Source organism: Acyrthosiphon pisum, chromosome A3, assembly GCF_005508785.2.
Source record: "Acyrthosiphon pisum isolate AL4f chromosome A3, pea_aphid_22Mar2018_4r6ur, whole genome shotgun sequence".
Classification (NCBI taxonomy): Eukaryota; Metazoa; Arthropoda; class Insecta; order Hemiptera; family Aphididae; genus Acyrthosiphon; species Acyrthosiphon pisum.
Window position 1 is genome coordinate 6,822,101 of NC_042496.1, and position 18,826 is coordinate 6,840,926.

At 34.3% G+C, this 18,826-nt stretch overlaps 1 protein-coding gene across 1 annotated transcript in view; it reads left to right on the top strand.

Moving 5' to 3' along the window:
- The window catches only part of LOC100575204, a 44,694-nt gene that overhangs the window by 14,275 nt on the left and 11,593 nt on the right, over window positions 1-18,826 (top strand). The window contains exons 2-3 of the mRNA XM_003246113.4: window positions 1,492-1,837; window positions 5,281-6,094. Of these exons, the coding sequence (XP_003246161.1) occupies window positions 1,492-1,837; window positions 5,281-6,094 (1,160 nt within the window). The remainder of the gene's footprint in view (window positions 1-1,491; window positions 1,838-5,280; window positions 6,095-18,826) is intronic.

Sequence of the window (18,826 nt, forward strand, 5' to 3'; positions counted from 1 at the left end):
TAAGCCAAATTCACTACAACCGCGTGTGCCGTGTAGTCCAAATCGCATTGTTATTAGACGTTATTTTTTTTGTAATGACCAAGTCGCAACCGAGTATACCAAGAAGTGACTACAGCTCAACTTTTAAACCAACATGGTTATTAATTGTAACCATATTTACCAAGCCCTCACACAACACGACACACGATTTAGTTGTGAATATGGCTTTAGTCGTTCTTTAAAGGAATTATTGACAATATTGATAATAGCGAAAATCAGTCTGACAAAACGGTCAGTGGCCACCGTTTCCACTTTCCTGTAACACTGGTCTACAGATAATATCGCGTTTATCCGGTAATGAGTATCATACACTTTGCATATGGATATAGATGGGGGTCACCTCAACTTCCGACGGCCTGTCTACCGTTGGTGACTGTGGTTCACACCACTGTATATTATAGTTACTCACGAGCGTGTAACCACGACAATTTCTGTTGTCGGCCAGTCAGCCCGAAGAAAACGTCGTCTTCGCGTAGTCCGTCATGCCATTCGATTCTCGATCAAACTGTTTTCACGTCTTCGTCATCCACGAGAGAGTATATTATACATACTATATTATAATTAATAGTTATGTGGAATGTGAACGATTCCATCGAAACAAAATGAGTCTTGGGCGTGTATTTACGAGCCTAATAATTACCTCGAGTATTTTAGAATCGATTGTTGTTCGTTTATTAGAAACATATTGTTTTTATAATGCCTATAGGGCCGTGGCAACAATAAAAAATTCTTCTTTTCGAGATTTAAATTTTCCGTTTTTACTAATCATAACTTGGTGATCATACAAGGGTTTGTAACGTAATATGGTAAAAGATTTGGGTATTTTTGTAACAATAATATGTTTTCAGCAGAGTCTTGGTTAACTGTCGTCCGTCTATTTTTCTGGTCACGTTATCGAGACTCACAATTACTTTTAGCCGTTTGGGGTACCTTTACTTCATCATTTTGTAGTGCCTATGTTTAAAATACCTATGCGTATGTGTAAATATTATATAACTTAAGTACCAATATAATATAATTCAAATGCTGTTTCCATACCTTCACACAATACTTAGTTAACAATCTGGATCTTCGTCAGATTCTATACGAGTTGGACGTGTGTGTATATAATTTGCATTCGAATAGTTAATGACCCAAATGATTATTTTACTATAATAATTAGTACTGATAAAATATGTCTGTCCTAAACAACCTATAAATATGCCCTAGAAACGCATCAAAATGCCTTTAAAAAATAATAAATTATTCATTAGAGAATAAATTAAACGAATGGCGTCGAATAGCGTTGACAATCTGTATTGTTTTATTATTATGTAATCGCTGATAACTTATCCAAGACGATCCAAGAACATATTATTACCTATGCAAAAATCATTGACATCCAGGAAAAAAAAAAAAAAAAAACGTCTTATCGATTTCAATAACGTTTACGATTTTGTTTGTTTGCCGCAGTGGACATAAAAAGAGACATCGACTTGTTTGGTTTGCCGAAGAGCCGACGTTCGGGGGTCGGTATGCAGATTGAGCACTCGGTGAATAACAACAACACAACCAGCACCAACAACAATAGAGTGGCGGCCGCGGCCGACGTGAAGACGGAACGCTTGAGCCCGGTGGCTGCGGCGGGCGGCGACTCAGCATCGTCGCGTAGCGGCACGCCGTCCTCTTCGTGCTACCCCAACACGCCGCCCGGCGTAGCGGCCGCGGCGGACCGCGTGTCCAGTCCTGCGCCCAACCGAAACTGCAGCGACCTCATACGAAGTCTGGCCGCCAAGTACCAGAATGCCAACCCCAGCGAGTGAGTAACATTTTACGACTAATATGATATCATAGATTTACCGGTTTTCTCCATCGGATCGTCGTAGATTATTATTTCCGAAATACCTATTAATATTTCCAAAAAAAAAAACATTTATATCGACACGTTTTTGCATGGTGTTCCGTAGACGGGTTCTCGCCTAGGTTTTTATTAGTCGTGTAACATTATTTGACGTTTGATCCAATATAGCGAAGACCGTTTCGCTTTGATAGTAGTCGTTGGTAGCAACACGTCATCAAAATTCAACCGCTTTACATTTGTTAGGTATGGATATTTATCTTGGAAATTCGTATAAAAGACCTTGCAGGATTAGATATTATATTGTTGTTTTCTAATAATTATTCGACTACTGTTGTAAAAGAAAAACAAAACACTTAACCGATGTAATATAGTAATTACATAGTAGTATACAATAGAATCGACGAAGTCAAACAATCGGACATTAAAAATAATAGACGATATTCACTCCACGGCAGCCGCCCAACTGTATTAACCTGTACGACACGTTGTAATAATAGCAAAGAAACGACACGAGCTGCAGGGTAATTAAATTAATATTTACGATCAAACAACAGCAGTTTGATGAACATATAGGATAAGCATGATACTATTTTACACAATTTTTCCTTTTAACACGATTTATAAGGTTCGTAATATTTTTTCATACACTGCAACCCATATTTATATTTATTACGATCTCATTGTTCCCTTTTATAAACCGTACGTATTATACAATATAATATACATAAATGTTATGTGTAGTTGAAATTGCGTAATTCGCGACGGACTAATTAATGCGGAATAAAATCGCAACTCGTTATCATATTACAGAAGATATTATCGTGTGAAGTCTTTACGAGATCGTTTTCATTATTTATCGTATTTTATGTATACCCGTGCAAAGGAATTCAATTAAAATAATACGTGTGCTATACATTTCTATAGAATTACACGATTTCAACCCAAAAGATAACGTTAAAATCGTGTTTGATTACTATAATTGTATGCTTTGATTTAAAATCCTAATTCAATAGTGTGCATTTCTGTAATATTATAGACGCACAGGCACGTATATATATATATATTATAATAATAGCTGAGAATTATCTCGGGGGTTGAGATACGGTAAGATACGTATACAGTAGCTGGCTGAAATACATATCTATAATATGATATTTACGGTTGAAAGTTGAAAACTTTAAGCTTATAGTTGATGAGTTGTGGTGTAACTACGTCATTGCTGACTACGTTTATGTCTGGAAACATCTACTTATATAAAAATCCACATTTTCGTGTGAACCTAATACCCACCCCTATTGCCGTACACAAAACATATATTGTTAGATTCGTAACATTGATTAATTAATTAGGTGATTGGTTTGGACGTCATGGTCTCGGAATCGCTGTCAGTCGCCTTAGGTGGAGGCGCGAAAATAATAATAATAATAATAATAATAACAAGAATATGTCGATACGGCGGGCGTTCATTAAAAAACATATAGAGAGAAATAATCAAAATTACTGTCACGACCTGTTCGTACACAAGTACACAACAGCTATTATATAGACGGAATAATTATTATCCTCCGTATTCGCACACGCTTTCCTTCCGTAAAAAAACGCGATCGTTTTAAAAAGCGACCAACAACGACGCGCGGTGGCAATTCTCACGAAATCAGCTGAGCGTTTTTTTTCTTCGTTCAGATGATTAACAGGACTAAATTATTATTATTATTATTATTATTATTGCGTACACGACTCCGACTCGCAGCGCCTTGTAATCATTGTGTGTGCGCGAGCCAAATAGCGTATGAGCTCACTGCACCTATAATACTATATATAGGTACTTAGGAGTAATCGTCGAGCCAGTATAAACGATAAACGATAATCGTATTAACGATAATATTCTGGCGAACATGAGCAGTTCCAGATCCACTGGTGTAGGAAAGTGGGGTTCGTTTTATAAGGGAGTTATAGAGCTAAAAAAAATAAATAATACTATCTATTCATCATTTAGTTGCAGGTCAGTGGTATATCGTGTTGTACTGCACTCGTGCATACTAAGTACCTATATTAAGTATCATTACTTTAATTAACCTAACAAATTATGTGCACGACAAATCAATAATTATTATGTTGATTATGATGAAACGATTGCTCTGCAGAGAAGGCCAATAAAATAAGTTTTTAAAGTGTTTCAATATCCACATTATTTTTTATTTTTTTTTTATCAATAACAACATTATCAAGGATTTTCAATAATAATATACCTTTTTTGTGTTGCATAAAAACATCAAAATAAAAAATTAGCGTAGAAAAGACTGTTCACTGTTCACAGTTCATACAGTTTTGGTGCTTTTGAAAAATAATAAAGGTCGTACAGTGTCCTAAGGCCGCTTTTTTTTCATCAGTCCTGTGCGCCAAATGTCCTAGATCCCTACAATGCAAAGTTCACATGCCTTCATGCCACATCTAGTTATACAACACGCGTATAATAGAATGAGATTATTTTAATATAATATTGTATGTATTATGTACCAACGTATTTTATCGTAGTCTTAAGTGTTATACGAAAACGTTGGAACGCAACATTTCACGTCAGTCGTTTGGCTATTTTCTGCCTTGGCGATACGACTTAAATAATATTCTTATTTAGGTCAACGACGCGCATCGATTTTGTGTGAATCTCCAGATCACAACAACACTACAGTAAAATCGTAGGTAGTAAATAAAACCTCCTTACAACGTCACGGAATTATATAATAATAGTTAACTATAATAACGTTTGCGTATTTATTTCATTCATCAATCAAGCGTTTCAATAATTTTGTATAGAATCTATGATATTCTAATATAATATTCTAATATAATATACCTAAAGGTTAAACATCTCCCTTCATCATATCGGGCTTGTGATATGTTAGTCGATTAGTCAATCCACAATAATAAAACACTCTTGTCACTTCAGGCTGCGGCTCGCGGCTGGGGCATAATTTACTTCCCAGACATGATTTAAACCTAGGGCAACTACTGTCCTTGTGGAAGTGATTTTTTCATCTACTAATATTATTGTTCTATCGTTTAATTTTTTCTATTAACGAATTTAAATTGAAAATTCTTTCACTCAGTTTTTTCCTATATTAGGTAATTCTTCATCCTCAGATAACCTCATATAATTAAGATCCTCGGACATTCCATACTTGATACTGGTTTCAAAATTAAAATTCAATGGTTCTTATGCACACAATAATCTTAATTTTGATCTTATTAATCGATTGTGTTAATTTAATGGTTGTAAATGTCATTACTCATTAGTAATAATACCATTGCTTTCTTCGATCAGTTAAGTGGTTAGATTAGGTACCAAATACATATTATTGTAATCATGAGGTTTTAAATTTGTTTGTCTTCGTTCGATTCAGGTACATGCCTTCGCGGAACGGTTTAAGTCTCGGCATACTGTCAGCTGCAACCGCCGCTGCAGCAGCGGCTGCTGCCGCGGCCTCTTCGACCAAAGACAACGGCTGCGACGGGAGTCTGCTGAACCCAGGATTTCCATTCGCGACGCCCACCATACCTGGGACCAACGTGCCCATGTTCCCGCCCATGATGGACATGTCGTCCACGCAGGCGCTTCTGTCCATGGTCCGGTCTTCACAGTTTGACGCGTTCATGAGCGGCAAGACCGGCGGTGGCACCAAGCGGCCTTGTTCTACCTCGTCGTCGTCGTCCAACCCACTGCACCCGCACAACACCGGCTCAGCGGCCGCAGCCTCAGCGTCCGAACAGAACCCGCTTGACCTGTCATCGTCGTCGAGTCCGTGCAAAAAACCTCGCAAAGGTCATCCACCTGCGGCCGGCCACTGGGAGAGCGCCGCGGCCGCCGCCGGATCGTTCGCCGAAACGTTCCTCAACATACCAGCTTTCGGTCTAGCTCTGCAAAAGTCCCGGGAAAAGGTTGCCCTGACTTGCAATGGCGTAAGCGGCAACAACAAGCGGCTGGGCAGCGTGTCGCCGAAACCGTCAAAGGCGCCGTCGAAACAGTCTCCGTGCCATCAGGCCGCTCCCAGCCGGGTGTTACCTTGTGCTTCGACCTGTTCCGCACCGTCGGCCACCTCCACCGCCGATAAACACACCTGTCCCAATGCGGCTGACAAGTCGACAGTGTCTTCGTGGACGGTGGATGACGTGTGTGATTTCGTTAGAACCATAGACTTGTGCGCCGAGTACTCACAGGTCAGTAGTTTTATATAATTTGCATTTGTTATAGTTTATAAGTTTAGTATAATAGTTTAAGTTTTAGTAATATTTAGGGCCCGCGTTCGGTCTATGTGCACTTGAATCGTATAAAATATTCATGAATTTATCATAATTGCAATATTATGTGCATACAAATCAAATTGTTCAAATTAAATTTGGAATGCAGCCGTGTATAATATATTATAAACTAAACCATCACATGGTATCACTTTATTTTAATATGGTAAGTTTGAGGGTAAATTTTATCAACTAGTGATTATCCAATAGCCAAGTCGTACCTATGTGTATAAAATTAATATAAAAATAATAAGAAAAGTGTAATAGTAATACATTTAGTCCGTCAGCATTATTAAATCTTGTACAGAAAAAGTAATAATAAAACAAAAATTTTGATTATAAAATATATTATTATATTATGAGTACAAATAACTAATTTAAATTTTCAAGTTATTTGATAGAATAATGTGATTGATTTTTACCAACGCCATTGGTTCATAAAAAGTAAAAACAATAATATTTATATTTAGCAATCGTTTCTTTAATATCTCTAATTATTAAGGAATTAGTGATCGCACCACATCAACTTCGTGTATTTATAATACAAGACAATATCCACTATTTTTGTTCTTTATATCTACTGGAATTCAAAATGTCTACAATCACCATAATATATTTTATAACTAACGTAGATGTTGTGTAAATGTTCGATCGTATCTATCAAAATAACATTTGTCTAAAAACTCCTGTAAAGTCGTAGAAACCCATGCAAAATTCGTAGTAAATATCTATACAATTATGGACAAACTATAGCTGGTACCTATTATATTTTTGTCCTACACTGTTCGATTATATACAAATTGCACGTGAACGAAATAATCAACGGTATTGTATTATACTCAAGTCTGGCTATCGTCATGAACTTTAGAACTTATAGCACTATTGGACAGTGAATGTAATTTATATACATGTAACCATGGACCGCAGAGAAGATAACTAATAGTAAGCTCTGGTGATGTTATTATTATTATTAATATGGGCGCCGTGACTTGTCCGAAGATTCAATGGTTGCGCAACATTAAAATTTCGTAAAGGCGTTACGGAGCACGATGTACCACTAAAGCCATCAACACTGCAACAGTAACATCAGCAGGTGGTCTGAAGACATGACATATCGCAAATGAAGATTTAACTACCGTGATCCACATTATAGGCGTGTACATATTATACCTTTACTTTTTGTTTTCTCCTCTTTATGAAACCGTCACGACCGATTATTTTTATTTTTATATCTTAAGAGGTAAACGTTGCGAAACGACAGCCGGTCGATTTTCGTGCCCCGATAGGCCCGCCGTTTGCTCTAGATACGCACACACTCATCGTATACATGTGTGTACACACATATACACATCTCGCGGACGACAAGTGAAAGGTCACACGCAAAACTAACGCGAGGTCAACATATATATAAAAGTCGATTTATGTATATAATATACTGTACAGCGTACACACAATCGAGAGAGGAAATTAACTAGTTAAAAAAAAAGTATTTTTATCCTTTTTCTCCATCCCTCAGACAAGAACGCGACGACAACTTTTTCATACGTGTATAATGATCTTGGCAATTCAATTTTTTGATTTATCGCGACTTTTTTTCGCGCTTTCTCGCACGCGCTTCGTACATAATTACTTATATATACTGCATATGATACCTATAGATTCCAAATAATGTGCGTTTATACTGAGACCATCCAACGTCGAAGTGTGACCAGGGGAGTAGAGTTTGGGTATTCAAATGTATAATATAGAAATAGGCTGGGCTCAGAACTCATCGCATAAAATTGGAAAATAATATTATGTACTTAAAAAAGTTGAATTATGCAATTAAATATGCACTATTGATGATATATGCTGTGAAATCAGAAATATGCAATAATACAAGTAGTTAAAGAAATGTATAAACCTATGTTTATTAAGCATATTTTTACATAAATAATTGTGAAAATAACATCCAAAAGAAAGAAGAAAGAATATGTTTATATCGTGTCAAGAATAACAATGTGAGTTTATTCATTTTCGGGAAAAACATTTTTTTTCTTACGTATATATAAATTATTTAAAATAATATAAAGAAAGTAAAAAAATATGACGTAATAGAAACCAACACATATTTATTTATATTATGCATTTATAAAAAAAACCAAGAAATAAACAAAAATATGCACAACATAATGAAATGTGAAATGTCTATGAAATCTAGACATCACTATACAAATTTTACCAAATCAAAATTTTTCGATTTTTTTCTTTCCTAACAATAATTATTGAACTGCATACTGATTCGCTGTTGTATAGATTAGCTCGAAATTCGTTGTCCGGTCCAAACCGTTGTAAAATTATCTCCATAATGAACCATGTCAATGATATGGTGTATACACTGTTAAACATCCAGGTGCGTTTTTTTTCACACCGATTTCAGCGATCGAATTTCTATTCAATCATTCTTTCTAGTATAACGTTTTGCAGGTATACCTATTTTATATTGTATTCAATACTGTTATTGTCTATGTTATTACAGTGTAGCGCAAGTCTCGCGCAGAAATCTGTAAAACGTTCAATAGTATAATATACTAATTAACTTGTCTTCGTTCTATAATTTTTTTTTTCAATTTAAACTTCATCAATCCCTGAACCTCGTCACGTGAGGTTTTTAATACGTAGAAAGCCCAAATCGGTACAACAATAATTTATTTATAATTATTTATACACGTGAGTGTATTATATAATATAGAGATGTGTATAGTAATAAAATAGGAATTGAACGTCGGACATGTCTGCACGTTCTTATTTCGATTATGTTTCTAGGATTTTTAGACCGAATCTTAATGATCTACACCGGAGAACTCGTGCGCGTTTTTTGCGCCTAAGTCACAAAAAAAAAATGGCAATAACGAGTATTTCCTACTTGCAGATTACCTATGAACTATCATAAATATATAGCAACGCTGCAAGACACTGAGCAGTGAGACTTCCATTCAACAAATCTTATATCTAATACAAATGGTGAAAATGTTTACACACGACAGCACACGCATTCACCATAAAGTGTATATATACACTTCAAAGTATATATTTTGGAAACTACAAATATACGATATTTATTTACGAGCGGTTGGAGAATCGACGGATCCTGGCCGAAACAATATTATTATCCGTTTATCACGAAAATTCTTTTCAATTCACTCAGAAATTGAGAAAACTTTTAACAATATTATGCATTCACCCACTATGCACTGCGTATAAAATATAATATATTATGCTCTCACCGTATTTTCGATATAGACTCGGTGAAATCCAAACGTCGGACAATGAATAATAATGGTATTATGATTATATTTTGTGACGTGCGTTCGCTCATTAGGTCTGTCCCGAGTTTTCTTTTACTGTTCTGCCTAAAGGTCATATTACACTCATAGTATACGTAAATTGCACATGTATAAGAGATTTTCACCCTGCACGAATAGTGAGTTATTGTTATAAGAACCACCGTTACAATTTATATAATTATACAGTTCTTTTCAATAAACGCATCTGCGTTTTGGTATGAGTTTAAGAAGAACACCACGACCGAATTGTATAACTATTATACGTTGTGTCTGTCCACTTCAAAACACCCGAATAGGTACTTTACAATCGAAACTTGTACAACTATCCGATGAGTGATGGAAATAATATATAGTACACATAATTATTAGCATTGCATTCATTGGGCATTTTGAAGACACATCGGTTATGGACCACTGGAGTTTAACTTTACAAATAAATATAAGTATTTGGCACTTATAATATAATATCATACCTGAAATCAAGGACTAAGTTAGGTACAGGGTATATATTCTTCTAGTGTTTTTTGGTTAGAAAAGTTAGATTTTAAAGACAAATAACATATTATACATTGTAGTAAAGTGGGTTTTTAGATTAAATTATAAACGGGAAAAAGGAATTACTCGTTATTGGCAATGAGAATTTTTTATATGTCAATAATGTTTATGTTTTGATATATTAATATGTATTTATAATGTAATTGCTTGGGGGTACGAAGAACAAAGCCAAACGATATAAAATTTTTATTTTAAATTAAAATGTAAACATTATGTTAATTTCACTTCCTTATACTATTTTAAAGCATTTTTAAAGAAATTTGATTTCAATGACAAGCAATGTATTTTTACAAGTATATAGGTACAACGTTTTATTACCTATGAATTTTAAAATTATTTGAGTATTAATGTTGTATTCTTGTTTAAATACATAGGTATCTAATTGAATAATTTCACTATAACATATTATATTATACCGTATGACTCAAAATCAGTATAATTTACGATTTAAAGATTTTACTGGTTTCAGTTTAATATAAAAGTGGTTCGGCACCTACTAAGTTTAGTCATATTGAAGATATTTATAAAAATGTTTTCTGCACAAAATTGCCATCTCGTGTACAATGCACTGATAGTGTTAAATGTTTATAACTAGCAAGGTCTTTTAAAATACATTTTCAGTAGATAGTGAATAATATGATCTACCCCAGGAAAAAATATACAAGAGTAAACCAATAAAAAAACTTAATGACCTAACTTTGAATGTAATAAAACTCATTATCGCATTGTTTATGGCTGAAGTGTATTATTTAGTACTTTTACCTTACAAAATGAAATATTGATACGTATTTTTTCAAACTATATTTACAATCTATTTATGCCATATTAAATGTACGAACATTTTTATATCAAGATATATTATGATAATAATAATTGTACTTCTACACAGCAAATTTAATTGATGTATTGTGTACAATTCACATTGTATGGTATTTACTATTTTTGCATTCATCAGGAACATGCATTCAGAACAATCATCTCAGTGTAATTGAAGAATTTCAATAATTTTTTTCTTTTCGTTTTTTAAACACTAAAATATGATTCAACGTAAATCTAAAATGTGTAATTTTTTATTGAAAGTATGCGTTGATATTGTTTGTCACGCACTCACGCACGTTTTGTTCTGTCGGAGATTCAGCAATCATGAATTTCGGAATAAAAAATGTCTACCTCTATTTTCAGATTCAAATAGAATTAGAAACTTGCAAAGTTGCATTGGACCTACCTTATAAAATGCAATTTTTTCTTACATTCCCAAATGTTATTATTATAAACTAAAATGTATTTTAATTTATCGCGTCCAGCGGTAAATGTTCGTTTGGCCCGTCGACTCGACGATACCGTCGATGGACCGTCGCCGCGATGGAGCTATTTAGACGAAAGTAAACGTAATGGTAATAATAATAATAATATATTATGTTGAGTCGCATTATAAATTATGCGTTCTGAAATCATGACGTATAACCAGGTATATAGGTACCCGCGTGGATGTATATTAGCCTCCGTCGGCTATTTTCGAGTCCGAGTAGATATATATTATAATATACGCGTGTTCGCTCATCATCGTGTCCCATTCATATGCGTCTTATACACCGGGGAGACCAGGTTCGTGATCGACGATAATTGCCGGGCGTCATAAATCCAATATCCCATATTACGATTGGTCAGGTGCAAAATTATTAATTGCCAATTACCAATCGCTAACGGTTGTAAACACTTCAAACGATCGTCATATTATTATATTTTATGTTATTATGGTTCGATCGCGCGGGTATGATATTATTATATACTATACACGGCTCAATCAGACACAGGTGCGCTTTAAATATTATTATCGACGGGTCAGCCGGCGGGTGGTCATCGATGACGGCCTACTACCGATTATACTGTTATTACTTATATATATATCATTACATCACATAGCTATTTCCTTCAATAATAGTGCGGTCGTCCGCGGTAAACAGTTTAAAATACGATTTCAACATCTCAGCACTACTATACTAACTATACTATGTAGTAGTGTAGTATACCTATATAGTACCTAAACGATGGCATTATATATATATATATACATCAAGTGTAGATAGGTAGGTAGGTACTGGGTTATTAGGCTGAGTATTATATATTTTTGTATTTTTTATAAGTACGTTATACCATTATATCTTAAAACGATTAAAAGTTACAAGTAAAAAAATTGTATCTGTAAAAATAATCCTTCCCTCGAAATGTTGTTTTTAATATTTCCCACACAACTTAAAAACCACATTTAAAATGTCATTTTCAACATATCTATAAATTAATTTTTACATAATAATCAGCGTAATTATGTAGAAACCAGTTCGGTTACGATAGGTTTGTGTCATGTCACGCGGCGTTTATGCAAACCATTTTTTTATCGAATAACTAAAAAAACTGTCATTGTGCGGAGAAATTTTCGAAATATGATTCGAGTTCGAGGATGTATATAATGTTAAATTAATTTCACTAGTTCGAAGATGTTTATGATTTTATGATTTATTTCACTATAAATACATTTTGAAATGTCCAGTAAAACTTAAAATATAATCCATAATATTCTTTTTAACGCAGTTTCGACGACTGATCGTTGCTAAACTTGTCCAAATGTTTGGCATCTGGCGTCGTGTTTGGATAAAACGCCTTGGTACCTATATACATATAATATATTATAATTGTTTTGCGTCTCGCGAGAGGAGTTTCTACAAACAAACGAAAAAAAAAAACAGACCGTATAAGTTTTCGTGGGCGGTGTTCGTATATAATTTATACAAAGCAGACTCACACCGCGACCTATAACATATTATCGTATACCATATACATTATAAACATTGCACACACACACTGCAGGACACGCACACATATTAAATTATGCGGGTAAAAATATCATATATATAATAATAGTACCTATAGTAGAATATAGTTTGTCGGCGACACGACACGATCTCGTCGTCATCTATGTGTATATTATTATAATAGTAATAACAGATTTATTTGTTTTTATTCATAACTATAAGACACCGTTGCAGTGTTGCACTCACTCGCCAGTCGCCACCACAGGGCGTGTATATATTATATTGTATCTGCAGCAACCGCGGGTGATACGTCAAATACAAGACGATTCCACCTTGCATGCTCACCCCAATTTTTTTTCTTTTAATATTGAATATTAATTCAAATTCTGAATTTTGGAGTTTTTAAGTATAGGTAGTTTTCCATAATATTTTAAATTTTTTAGATTTTTAACCATTTACCATTCTTTTTTTTAAATGAGAATCATTCTTTTTCTTGTTAATTGACAGGTGCGGACTTTTTTTTTGAATATCTTGATGTATTTAAAATATAAATCAGACGTCGAAATAGCTATTTAACTTTTTTTACTGATTATAGGTCCGTATCATAATAGGTTTGAAAGATATAGTGGATATGAAAATTTGAAAATTGTAGTTGGTAATCAATAATAATCGATGAGTATTTTATTATTTGTAAAAAATGTCTAAGTAATATAATTAATTCTAGATTCAATATTAAACTTATTTTATATTCTTGTGAAACCATCTTTAAGGACTGTTATATTGTATTCGATACATTTTCAAAAAAATTTACTTCTTAACGATTTACAGTAAAAATGGTTGGTTTTCATTTTAAAAAGAAATGTTTAAAATTTAACACCAATGCAGGACACTCCTTAAATTGTATAAAAACCTAAATACTCGAAAATATGGTCTTTGGGCTTAAAATGACAAAGAGTCAGAATTTAAATTAAATAATTATTTAATGTACACTAGGGCTGTTATGCTCTTCATAAACATAAATTTGTTCATTTACTACATTGATTACATCAAACACACTTAAAATATGTTATATCAAGAAATACGAAGGTATTAAACTAATATTTATAGCGATAAATATAATAAGGCGAAAAATACCATGCTATTATATATTTATATTGCTAATGCAACAATAGTAAGTTGGACTTCTAATTAAAATTAATATACTTGTGCCTGGAAAGTGCATATGATGTACATGGTATGCAGTATAATAATAATATATTATAATGTATGTGTATGTACCGAGTTTTACCTATTTCAATATATAAATATAATATAAAGCAACAATGACCGGGTGGTCTCGCGTGCCGTCCACCGCCCCCTATAATAATTTTATAAACGTTTCAATTAAATCGTTACGCCGACAATTTTCTCGCGCACAGATATTCCGCATGATTAGAGCACACTAATGGACGGTGGCTGCTGCTGCTGCGGCGGTGGTCTCCCCGTCATCTGTTCCCCTTTGGGGGGGGGGGATAAGTCTTCGTTGTCGGCGGAACGTGGCGTGACGGGAGCGGCTTAAAGTCGAGCGAAATCTGAACCTATATATAGTGCTCAATATTATATTATACAAGAGAGAGAGAGAGAGAGAGAGAGACTTCGTATTGGACACGAATGTCGAATGTGGTCTATATAGGTATGTATATATTATTATATATATACGGATACACGAACCGAGTACGGCGCGAATTATGTGTACATATCATTATATATATATACCAGGTCACGACCGGTGATCATCATACACCTATATGTGTATATTATAATATATATATATTATATTGTCGTAATAGTGTCCGTCCGAGTCGTAGAAAACGATCGACTATCGAGTCCGCTGTATACGGTATATGAATTAATATAGTGCTTCGCATATATTATGTACCACGGTAACCACGCGGTCCGTATTCCGATGGACGGCGCCGCCATCGAGCCGTCCGGTGAAAAGTGATTTTTCAATTTTACATGTGTAAAAAAGCCGATGCGTGAGCCGCGAGTCTCGTTGCTGCAGTCTCACCACAGGTGGTAATTTAATAATATTATCATCCGGACGTCTATATAATAAAATATACCATTATGATCTCATCCGCGCAATGTTAGTGGGTTAACCGATGAGCTATAATATATTATTGTTACAACTTATAATACACTATATAGGTACCTACCTACTATTATAGTACTATTATACAATATATAATATATATGTAGTAATTATGTACGTGATGTATTTCGTATTGAATTTCGTGAAAAGTTTTCATTTTATATTTATTTTAATATTTCATATTCTATTTTTACCATAACTTTCGTCGATAATACATAATATATGGGTGCCTCATATACTTTCAGTTTCTTAGTGGTTTAATACTTTAATGGATGAAATTCGTATGAAATGTTAAATAAATAAAAAATAAAAATTAAGTATGAATTTAAATTTAAAGTACCGCACAGTTTCGGCGCGGGAAAGTTACATTGATAGATAATAAACTAGGAGTAAAAGTTGGCTGTATAATATTATTGCTTTTATTTTTTCAGTGTATCACTGTTACGAAAAAAGTTATTAGAGTCATTAAATATGAAAATGATCCATATAACATGTATCAGATGGCAGTATTTTTTTTACGTAAAAGTGACAAAAAAATATAAAAAGATTTGGTTTAATCAGCATTTTATTTTTATGGCAGTAATTTGATTTCTTATCTAAGATGTCTAACGCCCTATTTATATGAACGATTCCTCTTACCACAATATTGGTATATTTTTGTGATGAGTGGTATTACTAATGGTAGTAAGCTGTCGCTGTGGCAGTTTGTCGGACGCTGATTCACGCGTCACCTGTGCCATTGCACCGCTTCTGGTCAACTGGCATTTGGCAATAGCCGAAAACATTAATTTTAGTCGTGAACGACGGCGGCTGAAAACTCAGCCAGACGTTTTGGCACGATCCGATTCTGGGTTAAGGTCAACCATTTTGTACGTTTATGTACGTTTAGCCAAATCTTATATTATTTTATTCGGTGATTGTTAACGGCATGCTATATAATATATTGGCTATATAATTTCTAATTTCTATATAAGAATCATGGTTTCACGCATTTTACATAAACATCAGAAGAATATTAATCACAATTGATGATACAGTTAGCAGTTAGTGCACAAATATTATTACATATTTTATTATATTGATTGAAATGTTGACAACTAAGTATAAATAAAATATATATCTATATTATACAACAAAGATGTTTCAATTATTTCAATACTATAGAAGGCACATTTTAATGATGTTATTTTTCGGAAAATTTTGAATTTATAATAAACCTAATATGTTTAGCGCGTGCATTGTGCACTAAGCCATCGATATTTTAGTATTTGATTACACACAATGTTAGTGTACGTTTACCTATTTCACATTGTGGCCTGTTATTATGTTTATAATTACATGGAATTGTCTATCTTGAATTTACTCAGATATGAATGTGTAATACTATATTTTATGACCATATACGCAAAGCCAACTCGAAAATTTAAAATAAAAATTGAACAGTATTTGTTATGGTATGATATATCGATATATATATGTATAATTTAATAGGTACGTGTGTCCAGGGCTTTGGTAAAAATGTTGAATAGCGTGTATAATATTATATTTATAGTAAATACAGCAAATATTTTCTTCGCACCGTAATGTAATTTCTAAGTTAATTAGGTTAACGACTCGTTAGGAAAGCGCGGAGCGAAGAAGCTGTCGGACATTTTAATGGCTTCTCGAACGGTCTCGTATTTTATTTTTTTTTTCGTAATCGGCAGTGGACATTTCAAACCGAACTCCATGATTGTCGTGCGTTGAATATTAAAACTGGTATATAAATGTGATACATGTATATCGTATACATATGGTATTGATATTAACCGCTTGGTTACAGTGTATAGGCACAGAAGAGAATATATACCTATTTGATAAGCTATATAATATAGTTTTAAGATTATCACTAAACAGTAACTTTCGATAAATGTAAGTGTTTGGACGTTTTGTTTTAAACCTAGAAGTCATATCAGCACAACATTTTCAAAAAATATGATAATATTATTTTAAATAACTTATCGTGATAATTATTCGAGTTTTGACTTTTTTAAACAATAGTATATATTTTTAATTCATACTCCTCAGATAATTTCGATAAATGGAACTCGAATTTCAATTCAGTTGTTAGTTTGTCTATAACATTGTAATAATCTCAAGTTTTGTCTATTGAGTTGGAGCTGTCTGCTTTGCACAAATTCATTGTGGGGCTCAACAAATATCTACACAAATTTGCCTACAATATTGTTGTTTATACATTATAGTGATAACTGATAAGATAATCATCCTGCATACGTGATAAAGTTTATTAACTGTATTACGTGTAATGTGTATAAGTCGTCTACAGAAATAATTTTTTTTTTATTGACATCGACGAACGCTGTTTTTAAGGAACCAGTCTTACTCGTTTTTTGTAAAAAAATATTTCTCTTCAAATTTAATTGTTTAAAAATCGCCTCGTCGTTCACTCACCCCACAGTTGCACTCAGCCTTCACACGGCGCAGACTCACTAGTTTTTTTCTGCACCGTCTGCACCGTATCGCACTCTTTGGCCGGCTGTCACGTGTGGTTTCTCCGAACTGGTCGCACAAATTAATAATTAATAATACATATACATAGGTACACCGTGAGCCGTTTCATTGCGATACATTAAACGCGTTTTGGGTCGTCCACCGAAACATAATGATATTTATGTCATAATATTATTATTATTACTATATATAGTGACGACGCGACGGCCGTCCGAAAGCGGTCTCGAGCGGCGACTTTTCTGCGACGTGGCCAAACCACGCGCTGCGCCTGCCGCGACGATCGTCAGCAAAACGATAGTATTATTAGTCTCAACTCTCTGACCGGCCGTATAAATCCGGATCGAATTCCCTCCGTCAAAGCCCCGGAGACATCTTTGGTTTTTTTTTTCTGTTCGTCACATCCAGACCACTATAACAATATTCTAGATCAACAGATGCACACACGCACACCTGTTTTTTTTATATTATAGTTATTTTCATTTATCATTATTTGTATTCGTCGTCCTCGGCCAAGCAGCGAAGAGGGGAGGGCATGCAACACACGCACGGGTCGCCATTAACCGCCTACCATGTCGACGGCGGGCAAGGTCGTTTACGGGTCACAAGTCATCGGTGTTTTACCATAATGAGCGCTGCGCCTTTTTCATTATTATTATTATTATTACTATTGTTGTTATTTCTTTTCGTGACGTCTGTCGACAGTGGCAGTGGCGACGAACACACTGCTGTGACCGTATATACCGTATATAACCTATACACGAAACTCGTAATATATCCTACCTAACACACACGCAGCACACACTTTAATGTACACGTACTTATTACGTATTATTATGGTACTGTTGTATTTATAATAACACCTTATACGTTGCACGTACACACCTCTATTATTATCATTGTATGTGCACCGTGTCGAGAGCATACTGTATTGTTTACTCGGTGACATCATTTTCCGGAAAGTTTAATATTTGATTTCGACTAACTAACTGGCTTATCCGGCGATAAAAAATATAAAGAGATACCTACAACAGACACCTCTCCACATAAATATATATCAAACAAAATGTACCTACGGTTTTACGACTCCACACTTGCCGCGCATAATACATAGGTGCGCGCCCACGAGGTGAAACGACCGTTCGCCGGTTGACGTCGTTTATCCAAACGTTAATAGGTAATTGTATGCGTCGATGTCGTTTTTGATATTTGTACAGTAACGTATTCATCACACACATTCATGGCTGTGTTCGTAATAAAGCGTTAATGTTACATTGATAAGAACGCGTTGTACGCCAAGTCCGCGTGGATGTCATAA